General features: G+C 43.2%; 1 protein-coding gene across 1 annotated transcript in view; it reads left to right on the top strand.

Moving 5' to 3' along the window:
• LOC124622469 (lysosomal acid glucosylceramidase-like) overlaps positions 1–25,018 on the top strand; it is a 187,523-nt gene that overhangs the window by 16,801 nt on the left and 145,704 nt on the right. Inside the window, exon 2 of the mRNA XM_047148179.1 lies at positions 8,996–9,196. Within this exon, the coding sequence (XP_047004135.1) occupies positions 8,996–9,196 (201 nt within the window). The remainder of the gene's footprint in view (positions 1–8,995; positions 9,197–25,018) is intronic.

Below are 25,018 nucleotides of genomic sequence, written 5' to 3'. Positions count from 1 at the left end.
ATACGAGACCGTTGGGATCCAGCACGGCGTTCCGTATTACCCTCCTGAACCCACCGATTCCATATTCTGGTAACAGTCATTGGATCTCGACCAACGCGAGCAGCAGTGTCGCGATACGATAAACTACAATCGCGATAGGCTACCATCCGACCTTTATCAAAGTCGGAAACGTGATGGCACGCATTTCTCCTCCTTACACGAGGCACCACAACAACGTTTCAATAGGCAACGCCGGTCAGCTGCTGTTTGTGTATGAGAAATCGGTTGGAAACTTTCCTGATGTCAGCACGTTGTAGGTGTCGCCACGGCGCCAGCCTTGTGTGAATGCTCTGAAAAGCTAATCATTTGCATATCGCAGCATCTTCTTCCTGTCAGTAAAATTTCCCGTCTGTAGCACGTGATATTCGTGGTGTAGCAATTTTAGTGGCCGGTAGTGTAAAATCACAGTGCTCCTCACCTGCCCCTCCTCACATTAATGTAGCTTCTATACTAGCTGGAATTTTGTCAATTCTCGTTGCGTCTTCCACATGAGGAGACTAGACAGGCTTACCAGCGACAAGGCAGACGTCGGTGAGTATAGGCAAGTGCTGAATTTCTGCCTCTGCCAGCCGTATAGCGCGGTTACCATGATGCATGACAAGGCGTCAACAATGTTCTCCTTTAAGCAAAATGGTTCAAATGGCTCTGAGCACTATGGGACTCAACTGCTGAGGTCATTAGTCCCCTAGAACTTAGAACTAGTTAAACCTACTAACCTAAGGACATCACAAACATCCATGCCCGAGGCAGGATTCGAACCTGCGACCGTAGCGGTCCTGCGGTTCCAGACTGCAGCGCCTTTAACCGCACGGCTACTTCGGCCGGCTTTAAAGCACGCGACAGGAATTTTCATCTGAGATCGGAGTGTACCATGCGTCGATAATTCAGAACCAGTGAACTGCCGGAGCTGCGAGCAGCTCTTCGTGTTTTAGTATTTCTCTTGTCCTTTCGATACTTTCCCGTTCGCACACCCTGCTGTTTTCATTGGTAAACAGCCTCTACGTCTAGCTTCTAATCTCATCCTTCTCATTAATAATTTGTCTTCGTTCATTGATAAACCCGAGTGATTGATGACATTTATTGCCTCTGCTCTCGCTTTATCTACAGCCGCCTATCCAGTTTTATTCCTCCTCTCCTGTATTGCATTCCCCCTCTTTTTACAGCACTACTATCGATACTTTGACCATTTTTCACTGACACAGTGAAAAATCTATTTCGTTCTCTTCTGCTTTAAAATTGTGGTATCCCGCTTTCTAATTAGGAGGATTAAAATTTTCACAACTAATACAGTTTGTGTTTCCTTAATCCGGAACCTCTGGCGCAAAATATTTTAATTAAAGTAAAACGCTGCCTGTAACCACTAGTGTAATCCAGGTAAAAATACACTGAAACGCCAAAGAAATTAGTATAGGCATGCCTATTCAAATACAGGGATATGTAAACAGGCAGAATACGGCGCTGCGGTCGGCAACGCCTATAAAAGACAACAAGTGTCTGTCGCTGTTGTAAAATCGGTTACTCTGCTACAATGGCAGGTTATCAAGATTTAAATGAGGTTGAACGCGGCGTTATAGTAGGCGCACGAGCGATGGGACACAGCATCTCCGAGGCAGCGATGAAGTGGGGATTTTCCCGTGCGACAATGTCACGAGTGTACCGTGATTATCAGGGATCCGGTAAAACATCAAATCTCCGACATAGCTGAAGCCGGAAAAAGATCCTGCAAGAACGGAACCAACGACGACTGAAGATAATCGTTCAACGTGACAGAAGTGCAGCAGCAAGTTGCTGCAGATTTCAATGATGTGTGCGAACCATTCAATGAAACATCATCGATATGGGCTTTCGGAACCGAAGGACCACTCGTGTACCCTTGAAGATTGCACTACACAAAGCCTTTCGCCTCGCCTGGGCCCGTCAGCATCGACATTGGACTGTTGATGACTGGAAACATATTTCCTGGTCGGAGGGGTCTCGTTTCAAATTGTATCGAGCGGAGGGATGTGTGCGGGTATAGAGAGACAACCACGGGAACCCATGGACCCTGAATGTCAGCAGGGGACTGTTCAGGCTGGTGGAGGTTCTGTAAATGGTGTGGGGCGTTAGCAGTTGGAGTGATATGGGACCCCTGATACTTACAGATATGACTCTGACAGGTGACACGTGCGTAAACATCCTGTCCGATCAGCTGCATTCATTCATGTCCATTGTGCATTCCGACGGACTTGGGCAGTTCCAGCAACAATGCGACACCTCACAAGTCCAGAATTGGTACAGATTGGCTCCAGGAACACTGTTCTGAGTCTAAATACTTTTCTGGCCACCAAAATCCCCACACAAAGATTATTGAACATCTCTGGGATGCCTTGCAGCGTGCTGTTCAGAAGAGATCTCCACCCCTCACACTCATACGGGTTTACTGGTGTCAGTTTCCTCCACCATTACTTCAGCCGTTAGTCGAGTCCGTGCCACGTCGTGTAGTGGCATTTCTGCCTGCTCCCGGGGATCCTACACGATGTCAGGCAGGTATACCAGTTTCTTTGGCTCTTCAGTGTCAATCTGCGGTCTCAGTGCAGCTTAGTAGCGTACACTGCGGTTCTTGGCTTGAATTACACAATACGGCTGGGGTCAGAATTGTCTGTCAATATGATTCTAAGCTCGTTTCAAGCTCACAGAAAGTGCTTAAGTCACTTTACGATCAAAATACTTGTCTTGGTGGGAAGTTGCTCGCTGAACTAGCCTATACGACGGAGAAGTAATTCGAACATTCAGCTTCTATTGTGGGACACAAAACATTGAAGGCCTACCTAGAAGTTGTCGCCAGCGATCACAAAACACCAGAAGATGACCAATATGTGCAAATTATGGCGGTTAGATACCCCGTGGAGAATACAACAGAACTGCGCCTTGCCTTTTTGGCCTACAGACAACAGTTGACACGTCCCAGACTAAATTTGCCATTACCATTTCATGTTGACATCCACCTGTCCTAGTCCCTCCCTCCTTCTCTCTCTCACTCTCGTGTCTGCATATATATATATATATATATATATATATATATATATATATATATATATATATATATATATGTGTGTGTGTGTGTGTGTGTGTGTGTGTGTGTGTGTTTGTGTTCTGAAAGGTATGACATTGCACAGGGTACTGAATTCATTTCCCTTAATTATTGCCGTCTGTATGTGAAAGCTTTGTAGTGGTTAATAAAAAAGAAAAAGAGAAGAAAAGAAAAGATTGAAAATGTGAGAAGAAATGGTGAATAAAAAGGGGGTTTTAAAATCGTTAATGACCGTGAAAAAGGGAAAGAATGAAATGCAAATCGGACTTCGTATTACAGAAGAGTTATCGGACTTCGTGATTCGGAAAAGCTATTGTTGGGGTGGTCCTTGTGGCGTTTCTGAGCAAAACTCAAACCAATTTCCACTACAAAAATTATTTGAAAGAGAACAGAGAATAACAAAATGTGATTAACAGGGGGAAATGGCGTAGATAAGAGTTCATCCTTTACCATGTTAACATGTCTTCTTTCGTGCGTCGTCCAGGTCTTCAAAAATCTCCTACTTCATTTCTGCGTGAAAAGTACTAGCTGCTCCGAAATCTTGCAGTCGCCCAGGAATCACTAAATTATACAAATCAAAATCGTCTTCATATTCAATGCAATGTATTTTACGTTGCTGCTTCCATCCTCTGAATTTCATACAAATTTCCACAATACGTCTGCACATCAATAAGTTGTTTTTTGTCTTAATCAGACCAAGACTAGCTAATAAGTAAGTTAAGCTTCCGCTCTCAAAAGACGGATAGATAACAAAAAAGTTACAAATTTAGTACCTTCATTTTCTTATATATTTTCTCTGCCGTCGAGCGCTCATACCGCTGCGACGGTATAATTCATATCTGAGGGAACGAGTGTAGCGCGGCGAAATTCAAAGTCCCGCTGCAGCTTTCTTCTATAGAAGTTATTGCTACAGGCTGTGACTGGATTTTAGTATTTTTCAATCTGCATATGTGTTATTTGGCTGTTGCCTGCGAGGGACTAAGTACCCACTAAATTTACTATGTGAGCTATCAGTTTTTAGGGCTCTAAGCTGTTCCCAAAAGATTGTTTAAAAATTTGTATTTGTCTGTCATATCTATACAGACTGACATGTGTTGTATGTAAGTTGGTTCATACCCGAGATACTGTATTTGTTTCATGTGTTCTAACATTTCTCTGTGTGGTGTTGTCTGTTGTGTTACATATTTGAAGTCCCTGTTTCTTTACAATATTGTCTATTCTGTGAACTATGTAATCATCATAGGTAAGAATATGCCATTTTGCTTTGCGTGTGGGTTTTTGTTCTGTGGTGTCGCATGTGGTGCAATGGTCTGTGTACTTAAAAACGTTTGCGCATCTCTTCGAATAACAGGCGGAACTACAGCGGTTGGACAGAAATGCGATAACACGGCGAGAAATGCATGCTTGAACAGAGCAGTAGTTGTGAGTGCATAAGCCGGAGCTAAGAGAATTCGAACGTGTACAGTTTTTTGTCCTCATATGGCGGGTGCTTCCATAACCAAGCTAACTGATGTGTTAGGGTCTCAAGAGGCACCGTATACAGGGAAAGTGGGAAACCATCATCCTCTAAGTGACAACGCGGACGAAAGTGGGTGTTGAGTAATCGCGACGATCGGTGACTGAAGAGGATTGTCACCAAAAGTCAAAAGAAGCACTGCAGAACTGCATGTGGCACTCGCGAACCACGTCAGCACCAAGGCAACAAAAAGGGAGCCCCGTAAGCAGGGAATTGCCTGGTGAGCTTGATTTCCAAAACCCACTCATCAATGATGCAAAAGCCCGTAAACGGTAAACGTGCTACCGAAGCCGTAAAACCTGGATTATGAAGCAGTGGAGGAATGTAATTTGGTCGTATGAGACTTGTTTTACGTTGTTTCCAACTTCTGGCCGAGTTTACGCACTGAGAGTGAAACATTGTGGTATTCAGTGATGATTTGGTCAGACATATAGTGGTATCCCTTGAACCCCATCGTTATTCCACGAGATCATATTGCTGCGAAGGGGTATCTACATTTAGATCTACATGACTATTCTGCAATTCACACTTAAGTGCCTGGAAAAGGGTTCTTCGAATCGCCTTTAGACCGTTTCTCTATCGTTCCAATCTCCAAGAGCACGTGGAAAATCGATCATTTAAATTTTTCTGCGCGGCTCTGATTTCTCTTATTTTATTACTGTGATGTTCTCTCTCTATTACGATGGCGACAGTAAAATATTTTGACATTCAGAGGAGAAAGTTGGTGACTGGAATTTCGTGAAAAGATCTCGCTGCATGGAAAACTTTATTTTAATGATTACCACTCCAGTTTGTGTATCATATCCGTGATACTCTTTCCCATATTTCGGGATAAAACAAAAAGAGCTTTCTTTGGACTTTTTGGATGTTTTCCGTCAATCCTATCTGGTAAAGATCTCATAGGGCACAGCAATACTCCGGCAGAGGACGAACAAACGTTGTGCGTGCGGTCAGTTCAGTAGGCTTGATGTATCTTCAAGTGTTCTTTCAACAAAACGCAGTCTTTGGTTTGCCTTCCCCACAATATTACCTATGAGATCGTTCCAGTTTTAGTTGTTCGTAATTCCTACGTATTTAGTTGAATTTATAGCCTTTAGATACGTGTGAGTCATCTTGTAACCGAAATTTAACGAATTCCTTTTTGTACACAAGTGGATGACCTCACACTTTTCCTTATCAGAGACAACTGCAACTTTTCGCAGCATGCGGGTATCGTATCTGAATCATTTTCCAATTGGTTTTTGATCTTCTGATGACTTTACTAGAAAGTAAGGACAGTATCATCTGAAAACAATGTAATCTGGCTGATCAGGTTGTCTCCTAAATCGTGTATATAGATTAGGGGGAGCAGAGGGCCTACAACACTTCCTTGGAGAACTGCATATATCACTTCTGTTTTATTTGATCATCGTCATTCGATTACTACCTGTCAGTAAATGAGGAATCCAGTCGCACAACCGAGGCGATATTCCATAGGCACTCAATCTGCTTAGAAGTGTTTTACGACCGTTCTGGCTGATCAGATCTATCCCACTGTGCAATATTTGTTGCCCACTGGTGATGCTATGCTCCAAGACGACAGGGCCGCTGTTCACACAGGTCGCATTGCCAGGTCCTGGTTTAATGAGCACGAAGACAATGTGTCGTATTTCCCGTGCCCTCCACGGCCACCAGATCTGCATATGATTGAGCCTTTGGAGAGGAGTGTGCGTGATGTCCACCTTCATTGTCTGGCAGATGATGCTGTGGTATATGGTGAGGCGTCGAAGTTGAATGGCTTTAGGAGGATACAAGGTGACTTACACAAAATTTATAGATGGTGTGATGAATGGCAGCTATCTTGAAATGAGGGGCAAATGTAAATCAGTGAGGATGAGTAGGAAAAAGAAACCCCGTAATGTTCAGATACAGCATTAGTAGTGTCCTACTTGATACAGTCACGTCGTTTGAATATGTGGGCATAATGTTGCAAAGCGATATGAAATGGAACGAGTATGTGAAGATTGTGGCAGCAAAGGGGAATGGTCGACTACGGTTTATTGGGAGATTTGTAGGAATGTGTAGTTCATCTGCAAAGGAGACGCAAGTGCGACCAATTTTTGAATACAGCTTGAGTGTTTGGCATCCATACCAGACCGGATTAAAGGAGGAGCAATTCAGAGGCTGGATGCTAGATTTGTTGCTGGTAGATTTGATCAACACGCAAGTGTTACGCAGATGCCCTGGGAACAAGCGGGAATCCCTGGAGGGAAGGCGACGTTCTTTTCGAAGAAGACTATCGAGAAAATTTAGAGAGCGGGATTTGAAGCTGACTGCAGAACGATTCTGTTGCCTCCAGCATACACTGCGTGGTTAAAACCACGATGATAGGGTACGAGAAATTAGGACTCATGTGGAGGCATGTAGATAGTCGTTTTGCCCTCTTCATATTTGCGAGTGCAAGAAAAAAAGAAATGACTAGTTGTGGTATGGGATACTCTCCTCCACGCACCGTAGGGTACACTACTGGCCATTAAAATTCCTAAACTAAGAAGAAATGCAGATGATAAACGGTTATTCATTGAACAAATATACTACAACTGATATTTGATTACATTTTGACGCAATTTGGGTGCATACATCCTGAGAAATCAGTACCCAGAACAACCACCTCTGGCCGTAATAAAGGCCTTGATACGCCTGGGCATTGAGTCACACAGAGCTTGGATGGCGTGTACAGGTACAGCGGCCCATGCAGCTTCAACACAATAGCACAGTTCATCAGGACTAGTGACTGGCGTATTGTGACGAGCCAGTTGATCGGCCACCATTGACCAGACGTTTTCAGTTGGTGAGTGATTTAGAGAAAGTGCTGGCCAGGGCAGTAGTCGAACATTTTCTGTATCCAGAAAGGCCCGTACAGGACCTGCAAGATGCGGTCGTGCATTATCCCGCTGAAATGTAGGGTTTCGTAGGGATCGAATGAAGTGTAGCGTCACGGGTCGTAACACATTTGAAATGTAACGTCCACTGATCAAAGTGCAGTCAATGCGAACAAGAGGTGACCGAGACGTGTAACCAATGGCACCCCATACCATCACGCCGGGTGATACGCCAGTATGGCGATGACGAATACACGCTTCCAGTGTGCGTTCACCGCGATGTCGCCTAACACCGGTGCGACTATCATGATGCTGTAAACAGAACTTGGATTCATCCGAAAAAATGACGTTTTGGCATTCGTGCACCCAGGTTCGTCGTTGAGTTCACCATCGCAGGCGCTCCTGTCTGTTCAAATGGTTCAAATGGCTCTGAGCACTATGGGACTTAACTTCTGTGGTCATCAGTCCCCTAGAACTACTTAAACCTAAATAACCTAAGGACATCACACACATCCATGCCCGAGGCAGGATTCGAACCTGCGACCGTAGCAGTCCCGCGGTTCCGGACTGCGCGCCTAGAACCACTAGACCACCGCGGCCGGCGCTCCTGTCTGTGATGCAGCGTCAAGGGTAACCGCAGACACGCTCTCCGAGCTGATAGCCCATGTTGCTGCAAACGTCGTCGAACTGTTCGTGCAGATGGTTGTTGTCTTGCAAACGTCCCCATCTGTTGACTCACAGATCGAGACGTGGCTGCACGATCCGTTACAGCCACGCGGATAAGATGCCTGTCATCTCGACTGCTAGTGATACGAGGCCGTTGGGATCCAGCACGGCGTTCCGTATTACCCTCCTGAACCCACCGATTCCATATTCTGCTAACAGTCATTGGATCTCATCCAACGCGAGCAGCAATTCGCGATACGATAAACCGTAATCGCGTTAGGCTAGAATCCGACCTTTATCAAAGTCGGAAACGTGATGGTACGCATTTCTCCTCCTTACACGAGGCATCACAACAACGTTTCACCAGGCAACGCCGGTCAACTGCTGTTTGTGTATGAGAAATCGGTTGGAAACTTTCCTCGTGTCAGCACGTTGTAGATGTCGCCACCGCTGCCAACCTTGTGTGAATGCTCTGAAAAGCTAATCATTTGTATATCACAGCATCTTCTTCCTGTCGGTTAAATTTCGCGTCTGTATCACGTCGTCTTCGAGGTGTAGCAATTTTAATGGCCAGTTGTGTAGATTGCGGAGTACCGATGTGGATGTAAGATCATCGTTACCTGAACTTACCACTATTTTGCATGAAGAATGGTATAAGATTGCTTAAAACCATACAGGTCCTGCTTTTATCTATTCCGAGACGAATGTTTGGAATGCCAACGGTTTTGCAGAGTGATGAGGCTTGGTAATGTGTTGTGCTTTTTTCTTGTTTCCACCCGTCGTAAATTCCCACGATTTCTTCAGCAGTGGAAGCTCTGACGTGAGGTGGGCACGCTGTTGCAGCGGCCGCCGAGGTGTCGGTGGGGTCGGAGTGCGCGGCGCGGCAGCTGGCGGACGGCGTGGTGTGCGTCTGCAACGCTACCTTCTGCGACGAGCCGGGAGTGCCGCAGCCGCCGCCAGCCGGCAGCCTGCTGCACGTGCTCACCTCCAAGGCGGGCGCCCGCTTCCAGGAGCAGGTCGTCCCCTTCCAGGAGGCTGGCCAGGGTGAGCTGCTTCTCGTCCACTTCCCCGCTATTTTACTCTTAAGTAAAAGTTGCCACGTTAAAACCGATCTATAGGTTACAAACAGCTTTACTTTTTGTAATCTGTAGGTTGGTTTTAACCTGGCAACTGCTTTACTACAGTGGTGTGCGCATATGTGTAAGAACAGAAAGAAATCCGGTAGTCTCCGTGCCGCCTCATCGTCCTGTTCAGCGCAGCTACGGCTGCACAAAGAGAGCGCTGGTCAGCCTGTTAGTCGAGCTGCAACGGTGCCATTACGAGTAGAGAGTCGCATGTGCTCGAACGCTCCCTCTGTTCTGCAGTCTTTCTCACATGATGTTACAGAAACTGTTGTTGTGGTTGAAAGGTCTCTGTTGGATTCCTTTCATGTTAATTTCTTAAATCTGTTGTCATTTATGGCATACATTCCACTTCTAAATTTACTGTGGTGTTTCTGACTATCTGGGAGGAGACAGAGCAGTGGAACGTGTTACTTTTACACTACTACACTTTAAAACACAGTTTATATGTAATTCATGTCACACAGTCACATACGGAACCTGCATCCGCTTTCTTTTATATGCTGTATATGATAAGATACTGTCATCCCCCTTCCCTTCTGTGTGAAAGGATGAATGAGCAAATGTATTTCTAGTTGCATGCTTGATGGCAGCAGACAAGCCAGTCTGCTAGAGAACAGCAGGACCAACGTCGGAACAGGTAGCTACGCTTTCTGTCTGTCTCATGTCATGTTGGTATAGGAAGCTGCCACTCTGGTAACTTCCGATTGTATCCGTGGAGCACCCTCGGTAGGGGCCCAGGCAGTCTGTCCGCAGTGAGCGTCTGAAGTGGTAAGATCTCCGGCTATCCGGTGTGGCCGTGCGGTTCTAGGCGCTTCAGTCTGGAACCGCATGACCGCTACGGTCGCAGGTTCGAATCCTGCCTCGGGCATGGATGTGTGTGATATCCTTAGGTTAGTTAGGTTTAAGTAGTTCTAAGTTCTAGGGGACTGATGACCACAGATGTTAAGTACCATAGTGCTCAGAGCCATTTGAACCATTTTTGAATCTCCGGCTAAGCGCGTCTCTGCTAAGTCCGTAGGACAATGGATTTCTTAAGTTCAGCCTAACTGAAAATTTAATCACCTTTATTTCAGGTTTAGATCTAAAAAATCTAATGTTATATTAAATTGCAACGCAGTGTAATTCGAGTGTGAAGTTCAGAATATCTTCCAGTAGTTGCTTTGTCACTACCTTGTGAGTAAAGTGGAACCACGTGTTGAGGATCCGTAACTCTAACTAAGATCATCAATCTTAAATGCGAATGTGCGTGAGATTATAACGTCTCGTCTTGACAATATTTTTCAATATAGCAACTTTTCTTTATGTTCAACCCACGTGGGGTGTACTTTGTGCGACCAGCACCACGTGCTTATACAATTGTTTGACCCATCACGTTAATAGTAAGAGGATAGTAACCAGTTCGACGTTTTTCTTTTGTAAATTGCGTTTCGATGTAATTTATTTTAATTATCAAAATTATTGTGGAGTTACACTCTTTGTGTAAACCAAGTTGACCACGTGAAGCATGTGGTGTAATCATCAAAGTAGCCCTCAGCTATTCTTTTCGGGAAGATTTCACAGAGAGTTGGTATGAATGTAGTATACCAGTGTGTGGTAATTTCATGACGGACAGGATTGCGCTACGAACGTAACTTCTTTGGGTGAAAATTAAATCGGTTGGTTGTGGCTAATTTCGTCTTGCATATGTTTCAACGTCCTTCGTGTGTTATTTTATGAATGCAGTGTTGTATGCAGTCTCCCAATCTTGGCTCCATATTTGATGTGTTCCGTAAGATTACAAACTCCCATTTTCACAATCCTAAATAAGGCACTAGTTTAGTTATGAATCAAGTTTAATATGCTGAAAGTTTAACGGAACAATGATCAATGTCCATATATAAACTGATTTATTTCCTTTTATTTAAATTCTATATATATATATATATATATATATATATATATATATATATATAAGAGAATTTAAATAAAAGGAAATAAATCAGTTTATATATGGACATTGATCATTGTTCCGTTAAACTTTATATATATATATATATATATATATATATATATATATATATATATATATCACCGGTTCTCGTAAGATGACTACTAAAAGACTATAATTAATGTTAGTCTGGTTGCGAATTTGGTAAGCTAGACTGGATACCTGGTGAAACAGCTGCTCAGTAATGCAAGCACCGCTTTAAGAACAACTTAATGCATCAACATTACATGGTCTTCAGCCCTGACACTGGTTTGATGCAGCTCTCCATGCTACTCTATCCTGTGCAAGCTTCTTCATCTCCCAGTGCCTTCTGCAACCTACATCCTTCTGAATCTGCTTAGTGTATTCATCTCTTGGTCTCCCTCTACGATTATTACCACCATGCTGCCCTCCAATACTAAATTGGTGATCCCTTGATGCCTCAGAACATGTCCTACCAACCGATCCCTTCTTCTGGTCAAGTTGTGCCACAAACTCCTCTTCTCCCCAATTCTATTCAATACCTCCTCATTAGTTATGTGATCTACCCATCTAGTCTTCAGCATTTATCTGTAGCACCACATTTCGAAAGCTACTATTCTCTTCTTGTCCGTCCATGTTTCACTTCCATACATGGCTACACTCCATATAAATACTTTCAGGAGCGACTTCCTGACGCTTATATCTAGACTCGACGTTAACAAATTTCTCTTCTTCAGAAACACATTTCTTGCCATTGCTAGTCTACATTTTATATCCTCTCTACTTCGACCATCATCAGTTGTTTTGCTCCCCAAATAGCAAAACTCCTTTACTACTTTAAGCATCACCCGACTTAATTCGACTACATTCGATTATCCTCGTTTTGCTTTTGTTGACGTTCATCTTATATCCTCCTTTCAAGACACTGTCCATTCTGTTCAAATGCTCTTCCAAGTCCTTTGCTGCCTCTGACAGAATTACAATGTCATCGGCGGACCTCAAAGTTTTTATTTCTTCTCCATGGATTTTAGTACTTACTCCGAATTTTTATATTGTTTCCTTTACTGCTTGCTCAATACACATATTGAATAACATCGGGGAGAGGCTACAACCCTGTCTCATTCCCTTCCCAACCGCTGCTTCCCTTTCATGCCCCTCGACTCTTATAACTGCCATCTGGTTTCTGTACAAATTGTAAATAGCCTTTCGCTCCCTGTATTGTACCCCTGCCACCTTCAGAATTTGAAAGAGAGTATTCCAGTCAACATTTTCAAAAGGTTTCTCTAAGTCTACAAAAGCTAGAAACGTAGATTTGCCTTTCCTTAATCTATCTTCTAAGATAAGTCGTAGGGTCAGTATTGCCTCACGTGTTCCAATATTTCTACGGAATCCAATCTGATCTTTGCCGAGGTCGGCTTCTACCAGTTTTTCCATTTGTCTGTAAGGAATTCGTGTTAGTATTTTGCAGCCGTGGCTTATTAAACTGATAGTTCGGTAATTTTCACATCTGTCAACACCTGCTTTCAAAAAATGGCTCTGAGCACTATGCGACTTAACTTCTCAGGTCATCAGTCGCCTAGAACCTAGAACTAATTAAACCTAACTAACCTAAGGACATCACACACAGCCATGCCCGAGGCAGGATTCGAACCTGCGACCGTAGCGACACCTGCTTTCTTTGGGATTTTATTTATTATATTCTTCTTGAAGTCTGAGGGTATTTCGCCTGTCTCATACATCTTGCTCGCCAGATGGTAGAGTTTTGTCAGGACTGGCTCTCCCAAGGCTGTCAGTAGTTCTAATGAAATGTTGTCTACTCCCGGGGCGTTGTTCCGACTTAGGCAGTATCTATCTTACCCCTAGTGAGATAAGCCTCTACATCCTTACATTTGTCCTCTAGCCATCCCTGCTTAGCCATTTTGCACTTCCTGTCGATCTCATCCTTGAGACGTTTGTATTCCTTTTTGATTTCTTCATTTACTGCATTTTTATTTTCTCCTTTCATCAATTAAATTCAATATTTCTTCTGTTACACAAGGATCTATACTAGCCCTCGTCTTTTTACCTACTCGGTCATCTGCTGCCTTCACTATTTCATCCCTCAAAGCTACCCATTTCTTCTTCTACTGTATTTCTTTCCCCCATCCCTCTCAATCGTTCCCTTATGCTCTCCCTGAAACTCTCTACCACCTCTCCTCTGGTTTAGTCACTTTATCCAGGTCCCATATCCTTAAATTCGTACCGAAAATTCCTAATTACAGAAACTATTCATTAAAAAAAATAATTTTTATGTCACACATAACTTTATATGTCAGCTTCATGGTGAACTGCCCATCATTTTGCTAATGGTCATACTTATTATCATATTCGCTTTTACGTGACATGGTGCACGAAATTCGAAACGTTTGCAATGAAAAATATGGGTCTTTATGATTTTGCGTTTGGTACACATTACATCAAATGTTTCTGCTAACGTATTGAATTTTTCTTCATACTTGGAAGGACGTCTCTTATTCTTCTCCAGTCTCGAGAAAATGGATTTTATGTAACACTTTCACTTCCGGCCTCATGTGCACGAGAATGAGATGTTCCTGTCTCTTATACCGTTCGAGATATCGAAATGGTTCAAATGGCTCTGAGCACTATGAGACTTAACATCTGAGGTCATCAGTCCCCTAGAACTTAGAACTACTTAAACCTAACTAACCTAAGGACATCACACACATCCATGCCCGAGGCAGGATTCGAACCTGCGACCGTAGCGGTCTCGCGGTTCCAGACTGCAGCGCCTAGAACCGCACGGCCACTTTGGCCGGTGGCTCTAAGCACTATGAGACTTAACATCTAAGGTCATCAGTCCCCTAGACTTAGAACTACTTAAACCTAACTAAACTAAGGACATCACACACAATGCCCGAGGCAGGATTCGAACCTGCGACCGTAGCGGTCGCGCGTTTCCAGACTGAAGCGCCTAGAACCGCTCGTCCACACCGGCCGGCCGAGATATCGAAACTAGATTTTGGTTAAAGATAGCACGCTAAGAGGAGAGTATGGTGTCTTATGGTTAACATATAGGACTTTGTTACCTACGTCGATATACTACAAGCTAGTTTTTGTTTAATTTTTTCAATCCAGTATTGTTTTGTATGGAACTGGGGACCTAGAAACGACGGAGATGCTTCGTAACCGCCGTAGCCCGCAGTGGTACACAACCCCACAACAGGCTACAGCAGTCCACTCACCCTGGCCGCCATGCCTTCCCGCCCAGAAAGCAGCGCTTTAGACCGTAAATATACGAGTAATTTCTTCTCTTAAGTTACTGCAAACTGACACATTGAGGTTTTCCGTAATGTACTCACCTCTCTGGTCGCGTATTGCTTGTTTAATAAGACACTCTGTTGCAAGATTCTGTCGCAATAGCTATTTCAAGGCCGGCCACTGTGGCCGTTCGGTTCTAGGCGCTGCAGTCTGGAACCGCGTGACCGCTACGGTCGCAGGTTCGAATCCTTCCTCGGGCATGGATGTGTGTGATGTCCTTAGGTTAGTTAGGTTTAATTAGTTCTAAGTTCTAGGCGACTGATGACCTCAGAGGTTGGGTCGCATAGTGCTCAGAGTCTTTTTTTGAGCTATTTCGGGGTGAGTTTGTGCAGTTTATACTGTGGTTTGGCAAAAGAAGCAAAACTGAATCTGTCAGCAAGACAAATGTAGTTGTTACACATAACTGTTGATCCATCTTCAAATGGTTAGCAATTTAGACAAAAATAAATTATCGATTCTGTTACAATATTGATAGTGTAGCGTTTCGTGACGCAAAAACCCATAATTAGAGTGCGACGGACTATTAAGGGGAGCCGGAACGATGAAAATGACAAAATTAACGTTTTTTGGTTTTTTCATTATAAAGTTATCTGGAGCTTTCTGAATAAAACAAATCAAGTTTCACCCGTCTAAATGTGTTTTTCATCGCTGCAAAGTTGACCCATCGCGTAAACGGTTGTAGCGACTTGGTGTGTCACCTCTGACGGCGCCACTCGCTGACTGCAAGCAGGGTATCTTTGCCGAATTAGACAGTGTTTTGTTTTCCAAGGTTGGTTGGTTGGTTGGTTTGAGGAAGGAGACCAGACAGCAAGGTCATCGGTCTCATCGGATTAGGGAAGGACGGGGAAGGAAGTCGGCCGTGCCCTTTGATGGGAACCATCCCGGCATTTGCCTGGAGCGATTTCGGGAAATCACGGAAAACCTAAATCAGGATGGCCGGACGCGGGATTGAACCATCGTCCTCCCGAATGCGAGTCCAGTGTCTAACCACTGCGCCACCTCGCTCGGTCTTTGTTTTCCAACGTTGTATGGCTAATGTTATCAGATAGGTTTACTCACCTACTAATTTGAGGATTAAATGGAGTAGCGTTTACCGATATGAACAGTCACTTGTCACAGAGATAAACGCTATATCGTGTGTGTTGACTTGTGGAGTTTGCTTTGTGTTGCTTAAGTGTTCAATTTTGCTTATTTGACGAATTTTGCTCGTACCTGTAGCATTGAGCATATGAGGAGAGCAGTATGGGCATTATTTTTTCGTAATGCATCAACAAATGAGCACCCACAACATTCACTGTGGTATAAGTACCAATCAAGAAAGGAATATGCCCATAAAAACAGTTTGCCAAATGCTGTAATTGATGTAATTAAAGCCCATATTCAGAGGTTTATCACAGCCAAGTTCATTGGAAAAGTGTTTACATGTGAAAACACAAAATTCAAATGAAAGTGTAAATAATTTAATTAATTTGGATTAGGATTCCTAAAAGAGTGTTTGTACAGATGTGAAAATAAATCGCAAATTCAGTTGCAATCCTACGGGAATCATGTTACGCGGGTATCCGAAAAACGAACAGCTGGGACTGAAACTTACCAAAGAATTTTATTTCCACACTTCAGTCATCTTTGACACAACAAAAAGTACAGCAAAGAGCTTACAATCTTTCCGTTCCTATCCCTGAACAGAGTGGGCGAGTGAATCTTCTTAATACAGACGTAGATGAGAAAGTTCTATATGTTAACCATAAGGCACCATACTCTCCTCTAAGCCGGAACGATGATGTTCCTCAAAAATGAAAATTTTGAAGTTACGGGAAATGGCTTCCAAAGTTTTTAATACATTCCTGCCCCATATGATGGATTATCGGCATCCTCTTCTTTTTCCAGTGTATGAAGTTTCTTTAATTTCTGTTTTGGTTTGGCAAAACAAGCAAAATTCAGTGTGGCTTCTGGATAAATGTACCGTATGCGTTAGTCAAAACTCCTCACTGATTACACTTCTGAACAAAAATGTTTTTACAAGTCAGGTGAAAAACACGCAGATAAAAACATTGCATTTTGGAGTGTATGATGCAGTGGCAACATACAATGAAGAAAACATTATCAAATGAAACTTAATGATTATGAGCATACGTCTCCTTTTCAATGGTCTTTTCTTCCCTTTTGCTTCATGTTGTAGGCTTTTGTCTCTTCTTCCTGCACCTCTTAGTCTTTCTTCATCAACTAGGCACATTATGGAAATAGTGTTGTGTCCTGGTTGGAAACCTAAACGTTTCAGCACATCACATTTTATGAGCATAAATGGAAAGATAAACTATCAACCTACACAGTGAGTGTGCAAATGATTTTTATCAAATAGTTTCGTTAAAATCTCATGAATAAGGTTATGTGGTCGTTATTATTCGCGCACCTGCCATTCGGACAGTAATCCGATAGTGTATTCCGACACTGCCAGGGTGCTTCTGCTGCGACAGCAGTGGGTTCGAGTCTTCATTTTGATCGTCATCTCTGTGTTCAATTTCTGTTGCGTTTTGGCAAAAGAAGCAAAATTTAACGTGGCACCTAGATAAATGCAACCATGTGCGTTTTTACGGAATAGTTTCTGTAAAATCGTTTGAGAAAGATTGCAGGACGCGTGCCTCGATTCTGTCAATGTAGCTCGTCGCCGGCCTGTGCAATGAAGCGGCCAGAGATTGTCTCGTTCCTGCAGTCATGGACGGTGCGGCTGGTCCCGGCGGAGGTTCGAGTCCTCCCTCGGGCTGGATGTGTGTGTTTGTCCTTAGGATAATTTAGGTTAAGTAGTTTGTAAGCTTAGGGACTGATGACGTTAACAGATAAGTCCCATAAGATTTCACACATTTGAACATTTTTTTTATTGTCTCGTTCATTCCCGCTCGCTGGCAGCCGCGAGATCGCAGCCGTCGGCGCCGCCACCCGGCTGCCACCGTGTGTTGCCTGCCTCATTAGACAACAAGGGAATATTTTTCGCGCTGGTTCAAGTCGCCTCACAATCCCCCCCCACCTGCGCAGGTAGGCCGCTTTCTTCCTGTGCGCATCTTAAGAATGCGTGTGGTGGCCCGATGGATAGTGGCAAGGAGCAGAGACGCTCCGGTCAATAGCGTCATTCTGCCCCATTTCCCTTTAGTGGCTGCTTCAGGATGTGCGTACAAATTTAGCATCGATTTTCAAGGTAGTTAAGTATGGTGAGTGTACTTAAACACTCTAATGTTCCTGGCATAAAGCAAACACGACAGGTATTTCGTTGACAAGTGACAGCGATTGTTTTCCGAACATCTAGTTCTGTCCAGGCGGAGTCATCCCCAGTGTTGGCTGTTAGCACGGTAACCATAGGTTGGGAGCACGAGGGATGGGACAAAGCGCACAGTGGCGACGCACAAAGTATTCTCACCTCTCTTCACAGAACGCATAGTACAGCCAGCTTTGTTATTTGCACACCATTACAAGCAACTTAGTTCTACATCTACATCTACATTTATACTCCGCAAGCCACCCAAAGGTGTGTGGCGGAGGGCATTTTACGTGCCACTGTCATTACCTCCCTTTCCTGTTCCAGTCGCGTATGGTTCGCGTGAAGAACGACTGTCTGAAAGCCTCCGTGCGCGCTCTAATCTCTCTAATTTTACATTCGTGATCTCCTCGGGAGGTATAAGTAGGGGGAAGCAATATATTCGATACCTCATCCAGAAACGCACCCTCTCGAAACCTGGCGAGCAATCTACACCGCGATGCAGAGCGCCTCTCTTGCAGAGTCTGCCACTTGAGTTTATTAAACATCTCCGTAACGCTATCACGGTTACCAAATAACCCTGTGACGAAACACGCCGCTCTTCTTTGGATCTTCTCTATCTCCTCCGTCAAACCGATCTGGTACGGATGCCACACTGATGAGCAATACTCAAGTATAGGTCGAACGAGTGTTTTGTAAGCCACCTCCTTTGTTGATGGACTACATTTTCTAAGCACTCTCCCAATGAATCTCAACCTGGTACCCGCCTTACCAACAATTAATTTTATATGATCATTCCACTTTAAATCGTTCCGCACGCATACTCCCAGATATTTTACAGAAGTAACTGCTACCAGTGTTTGTTCCGCTATCATGTAATCATACAATAAAGGATCCTTCTTTCTATGTATTCGCAATACATTACATTTGTCTATGTTAAGGGACAGTTGCCACTCCCTGCACCAAGTGCCTATCCGCTGCAGATCTTCCTGCATTTCGCTACAATTTTCTAATGCTGCAACTTCTCTGTATACTACAGCATCATCCGCGAAAAGTCGCATGGAACTTCCGACACTATCTACTAGGTTTTGGAAGTAATATGCCGTTGGGTGTAGAGTACTGCAGACACATGGCAGATGCGAACGGCCTGCACTTGGTGTGCGACGGAGAGGGCGAATCAGCTTCGCACAGTTTGCTGGAAGTTGCCGAAGAAGACCGACACTGCTCTCATTTTCAGAAAAAAAAAAAAAAAAAAAAAACAGAACACCTTGAACGACTAGAGGTAGGACGTTCATGTTCGCAGGACGTGTACATTAGAAATGATTAACATTTCAATCATTTCGCTTTAGCACATGTCCCGTTACCTAGCAGGCACAGGGTCCGCCATGGGCCCTGATAACTTGTTCCATGCGTGATGCCATCGACGAGTATGAGTTGCGAATGGCGTCCTGTGATAAGCTATCCATGCTGTATTCAACCGGTTCCAAAGTTCATCCGTGGTGACTGGCATTGGGTAACAGCGCTGCACCCGTCATTTCATCATATCCCACGCAGTTTCAATTGACGACAAGTCTGGTGATCTGGCGGACCGGGGCAAAAGCTTGACATCCAGTGACACCAAGAAGGCACCTGTCCTTGCACAATCATGTGGTCGTGCATTGTCTTGCTGAAAAATGATATCTGGGGTATTGTGCAGAAAGCGTATGGCTATGGGTCACACGATGTTATTCACGCAGGTCACACTGATCACAGTCACCTAACACGCCAACTGTGATGTGTGGTTGTACCCAGTAGCACCCCACACCATAAGGCCTGGAGTTGGTGCTGTAGGTCTTGTGTCAATTGATGCCACTCCCCCTGTCTGCAGCGAACCAAAACGCGGCCATCATTATCAGGCAAACAGAAACTGGATTCGACTGAAAATGCTACTGACGCCATTCCTGTCCCCAGTAACGTCATTCCATACAGCCTTGCCATCTAGCACTTCTCCACATTCGTCAAAGGTACATGGAGAAGTGGAAGAGCGCTCGTAACCCACGCAATGATAAATGATATCGCGGCGCAACACCACGTACCGGTAAAATTAAACATATGTCTCTAAAAAATGGCTCTGAGCACTATGGGACTTAACATCTATGGTCATCAGTCCCCTAGAACTTAGAACTACTTAAACCTAACTAACCTGAGGACATCACACAACACCCAGTCATCACAAACATATGTCTCTGGCAGGTAATGTAACCCCTGATACTGTACGATGTGTTACACTGTTCTACTGTTGCGCCTCGTGCGGTAGCGTTCTCGCTTCCCGCGCCCGGGTTCGATTCCCGGCTGGGTCAGGGATTTTCTCTGCCTCGTGATGACTGGGTGTTGTGTGATGTCCTTAGGTTAGTTAGGTTTAAGTAGTTCTAAGTTCTAGGGGATTGATGACCATAGATGTTAAGTCCCATAGTGCTCAGAGCCATTTGAACCATTTGAATTGTTGCGCCAGAGCCGAGGAGGACGCAGATCTGTGCGGTAATGCTATTGGGATGAGGGGTCGATCTTTTCGGGGTGTGGTGCGACGTGACCCATCTTGTGTTCTTCAGCTTTCCGTGAATCAGTCTGCATACACCCGTTGCACTGCCGAAACACTTCGTCCCACACGGGCAGCAATTTCCCGGATGGCTGCAACACATTCTCTCAGGCCAAACCGAACGAGGTGACGCAGTGGTTAGCACACTGGACTCGCATTCTGGAGGACGACGGTTCAAACCCGCGTCTGGTCATCCAGATTTAGGTTTTCCTTGGTTTTCCTAAATCGCTTCTGGTAAATGCCGGGATGGTTCCTTTGAAAGAGCATGGCTGATTTCTATCCCCATCCTTCTCTAATCCGAGCTTGTGCTCCGTCTCTAATGACCTCGTTGTCGACGGGACGTTAAATATTAATCTCCTCCTCCTCCTCCTCCTCCTCTCACGCCAAAAATCGGCCCTGTTTAAAACTCACTGATTACAATTCGCGCATACATCTACAAGGCATCCTTCACGTCTGCTCAAGTCACAATGATTCATTATCTTCCCCTTATAACGACAACGAGAGCCACAGGCACATTTTACCAGTAGGTGGCGTTGCGCCGCAATATCATTGTTGACCTCCAACAAGTGGGCCGTCATGGTTCAAACGCTAATTATTTCTGCAGAACATACTAATGTAGATATCCTGTGAATATGAATGTCCTATCTCTAGTCGCTCAAGGTGTTCTGCATATTGTGAACAAGGGCGCACCTCGCCTAATGACGCAGCTGCTTCTGCTGGTTGTGCGCCACGCAGCTCTCATTCGCTTGCGCAGAGGCCGACAAGTTGCAGTGCACCCAGGCAAGATATGCTTTCCGTAAGGATTAAACGTACGTCTCTGGAAAATAAAAACCGGAAGAATTTTATCTCTAAAACTATTCCAGTATGTGAAAAATCGGTCATATGGTGCATATCATGGCAGAAATTCGATATTTTTCAGCACACTATCACTTTGGCGTACTAGGAGGCCATTACACAACACCGCTGCAGCATTATTTTCTTTAAAATGGAGTCGGCTCTCCGATCAAGAGCAGTACAAATTCCAAAAAGTTGTGGCTGCTATTCCTTCGCTTTCCATGACAAAGAAATTAGTGATATCTGAGCTGTGACAATTGTTGCAAACGAGCTAAAAGCCCTCGCATTTACTTCTTCAAAGCATTAAACAAGGTTCACCCCAACTATCAAATGCAAGTTATGCAGATATCTATGAAATGCGTGTAAAAATCTACAGCACGTTTGCACAGGCTTCACTGTACTGTCGGTGTAATGACATTCAAAGACTTCAGAATGCTTACTGGTAAACCTTACGCCGTACCCTTGCCGTATGACCTTGAAGGCAATGTATACTGCCGACGAAATTCCTGTTATTAGGATTTTAATGCTCACGCCACTGATAACACTACTCTCTGGCTTCGAATGAACTTTCCTAACTCTGTTACTTGGAGGAGAAATACATCCATTGTAGAGGCAGGCGACCATTGAGATTTGGCGCAACTTTGAAGCATGAAAAGATCCCGATTGCACAATTCTTTATTTAGCATTACGCGTTTTAAAATTTCATCATCAAACAGAAGTTTTAAATCAAATTTTAGTAAAAGGCTCACGGATGTTACCACATAGACTGAATGTAAAACAGATATCACCTTACATAGGCATATTTCAGAGTGCTGTTTTCTAACCGATGAGAAACAGTTTGACACTTGTGAGATGCCCGGCTTAGCCCGCAGGACAGGACAGGCAGTTTAAATTGTGGAAAGGAGCCAAAATAATGGGCTGTCAGTTACATTCGAACATACAACTTTATTAGTTGATCAAACATTACAAGAGCCCAAAAGAAATTTTTTTAAGCACACAGCTTTAATCTATGGGACTTAATTACTGGCTGAAAGCCACTTTAATTTAAAAACGGCTGACGGCCAATAACTTAAAACGCAAGCATAATCAGAAATTTAAAAGGCAAGCCTTATCTTACAACAGCTCTTTATTTAGGCTGAAGGCCCAAAGAATCTGAGATTTTCAGAGCAAACAATTTGAATTAAAAATAGGCTGAAAGCCCAACACTTAAGGCTAAACAGCAGTAAATTTAAAAAGAAGGTCTTATGTAAAACAGTTCTTAATTAGGCAAAACTCAACCAAAATAGAAATTTAAAAGGCAAAGCCTTATCTTAAAACAGTTCTTTAGTTAGGCAGAAGGCCCAAAAAATCAGACAGTTCAAGAGCAAACAAGTTAAATTCAAATCGGCTGAAGGCCTAACACTTAAAACTCCATAACATCAATTTTTTAAATACCAAAGACCTTACGTGAAACAGTTCTTTAATTTAAGCTGAAGGCCTTAAGAGACATCGCTACTGACATCCATAATCGGTAGTGAAGTTTAGTATGCATAGCTATGAAGCGTTCAGATCATTACATGCATCAAAAACTGCTCGAGGGTCTCTCATTGAACGGACACACGCTTCAGGTGTGAGCACCATCCATAACAAAAGATCTGCAATACTATTAGACAAAACCTGATAAGCAAGAAATTGAAGTCAGTTCCAGAATAAAAGCTTCTTCGTCTGTAAATAAGAAATGAAATCAAGTAGATAAATCTGATTACATTAAATTTTAAGTAAAGAACTATTCGATTTAATGTGATGACGACCTGGAAATACTATATGAAAAGTATTTACTTAAGTAATTTTTATTAACAGACAAAATTATATTTATGAATATTGATAACCAGTTTAGATCTTCTTAAACGATTAACTTCAGATCTCTAAAAATTAGTTCTATGCACTTTGACTTAAGATATAAAATATATTCAGTACCGGTATTCTAGATAATGAGATCATAAATTCCTCATACTAGTGTGCTCCACATGAGGGTCACGAGGTGTCACTATCTTAAAATATTTTCTGTTAGACAAGTAGATAAAATCATCTGGCGATGGTTAAAACTGCAATAAAAACTACGTTATCTAAAGTGTGCTATATTGTTTCATTAATATGAGAAATTTAAAGCAAGAGATCTATTTTTTCTGTTTATTCAGTGCTAGTCAGGAAAAGTAATCTCTACAGAACCTAAGATTAATAATACATGGGCAGATTTCTTGCATCCTTTGCTATACAAACCTTTTGAGGCGTTATCCCATAGCTCATAGTTCAAGTTTATTAGAGTCACAAGGAAATAACAGTGAGTTGCACGCAAATAAAACACTTTTGGTAATATTTGTGTTTAAAAGAGCTCTTCTCCATAGCTTCATCTATTTTCTTCAATTCATTTTCATGAACTACCACTGATATTAAGCATGTTTCATCTGCTGCACCTACATAATTGTAATTTACCTAGTTTTTGTAGCTGTTAATCTAAGGAGCGCCAATTTTACGCAGAAATAAAAGCAGTATTCAATATTTAAACGATTTATGAACATAATCAGATGCCTATAAATAATTTCGAGTGCAGGTAGTGGAATGTTAATCTCTCACGCTGAAGATAATATCGATTTTTTTTTAAATTAGTGGAGACTTTACCAGAAAAAATTAATTCGTTCGTCTGCTTAATACCAGCTGTTGGTGCTGCCTGGTTTCACGATCCACAAGCTATGATGTTCTCATTTTATTGTCGTTTGTTACATTTATTAAGCCGAGGAGATACGACCAAACATTGCACTAAACATGACGACATCCTTCTGCCTAAATTTCAAAGCTCAACCCAGAAGAAGTTCCCTAAAATTCTGTTGACAACGTGCAACATTTCCCTCGACAAGGACGTCCCGATAATCCTCTTTTGAGAGTAGTCGAGCGACAGAAGTGGTCACCGTTGAGAAGAGGCCCATAGTGGTTTTTCTTGTAGCGAATAGAGCCCTGTCACGCCGACAAGATGCCACCTCAGATACAGTTGTCACCGTCAGAGTCAAAACTGAGCCCCTTCCATCAGCAGAGGACACAGCTCTTCCCCGTCACCAACAAAACTTTTGTCAGCCACGTAATATATAACAGTCAGGTCTAAGATGATCATACTATTTAATAAAATCTCTCTTAATATTATTTTTACTTAATTTGCGACAAACACACTATCAGGGCACAACTTATGAAAAGTAGGCGAAAAGAATTGTGTTCCGCAGTGTTTTGCGCTGTAATGCATTTTGCATCAAAGTATTAAACTAATTTTGTATACTACTGCTAGATCACAGCATTCTTATAAATATTCTAATATTATTTCAGTTTAAGTTCTAATGACACAGCAGGCAGTTCAGCTGAAGAAAAATAGACGTCTCTAAAAGGGGTGATCAAGGAATTAGGATAGACAAACACAGGTATAAGGAAACCGTGGGTAACAGAAAAAAATCTGCAACTGAACGAAGAAAGGACAAGTACAAAAATGTTCTAGGAAAGACAGGAATATAGCAGCATAAATGACTAAGGGATGAAGTGAACAGGAAGTGCAGGGAAGGAAAGGCGAAATGATTGCAGGAAAAATGTGAATAATTCAAAAAAGAAACTGTCGTTGAAGCACTGATTCACCGTATAGAGAAGTCAGAACAACCTTTGGTGGCATTAAAAGCAAAGGCGTCAACATGTGCGATGAGAATTCCAGTGTTAAACGCAGAGGAGGGAGAGGATAGTTGGAAAGAGTACATTTAAAGCCTGTACGAGGCGGAGGGCTTGCCTGATGATGTGACGGAATATGAGA

This window comes from Schistocerca americana, chromosome 1, assembly GCF_021461395.2.
Source record: "Schistocerca americana isolate TAMUIC-IGC-003095 chromosome 1, iqSchAmer2.1, whole genome shotgun sequence".
NCBI classification, from domain to species: Eukaryota; Metazoa; Arthropoda; class Insecta; order Orthoptera; family Acrididae; genus Schistocerca; species Schistocerca americana.
Note: the sequence above shows the minus strand (reverse complement) of the source record. Positions and strands in the feature narration are given on the sequence as shown.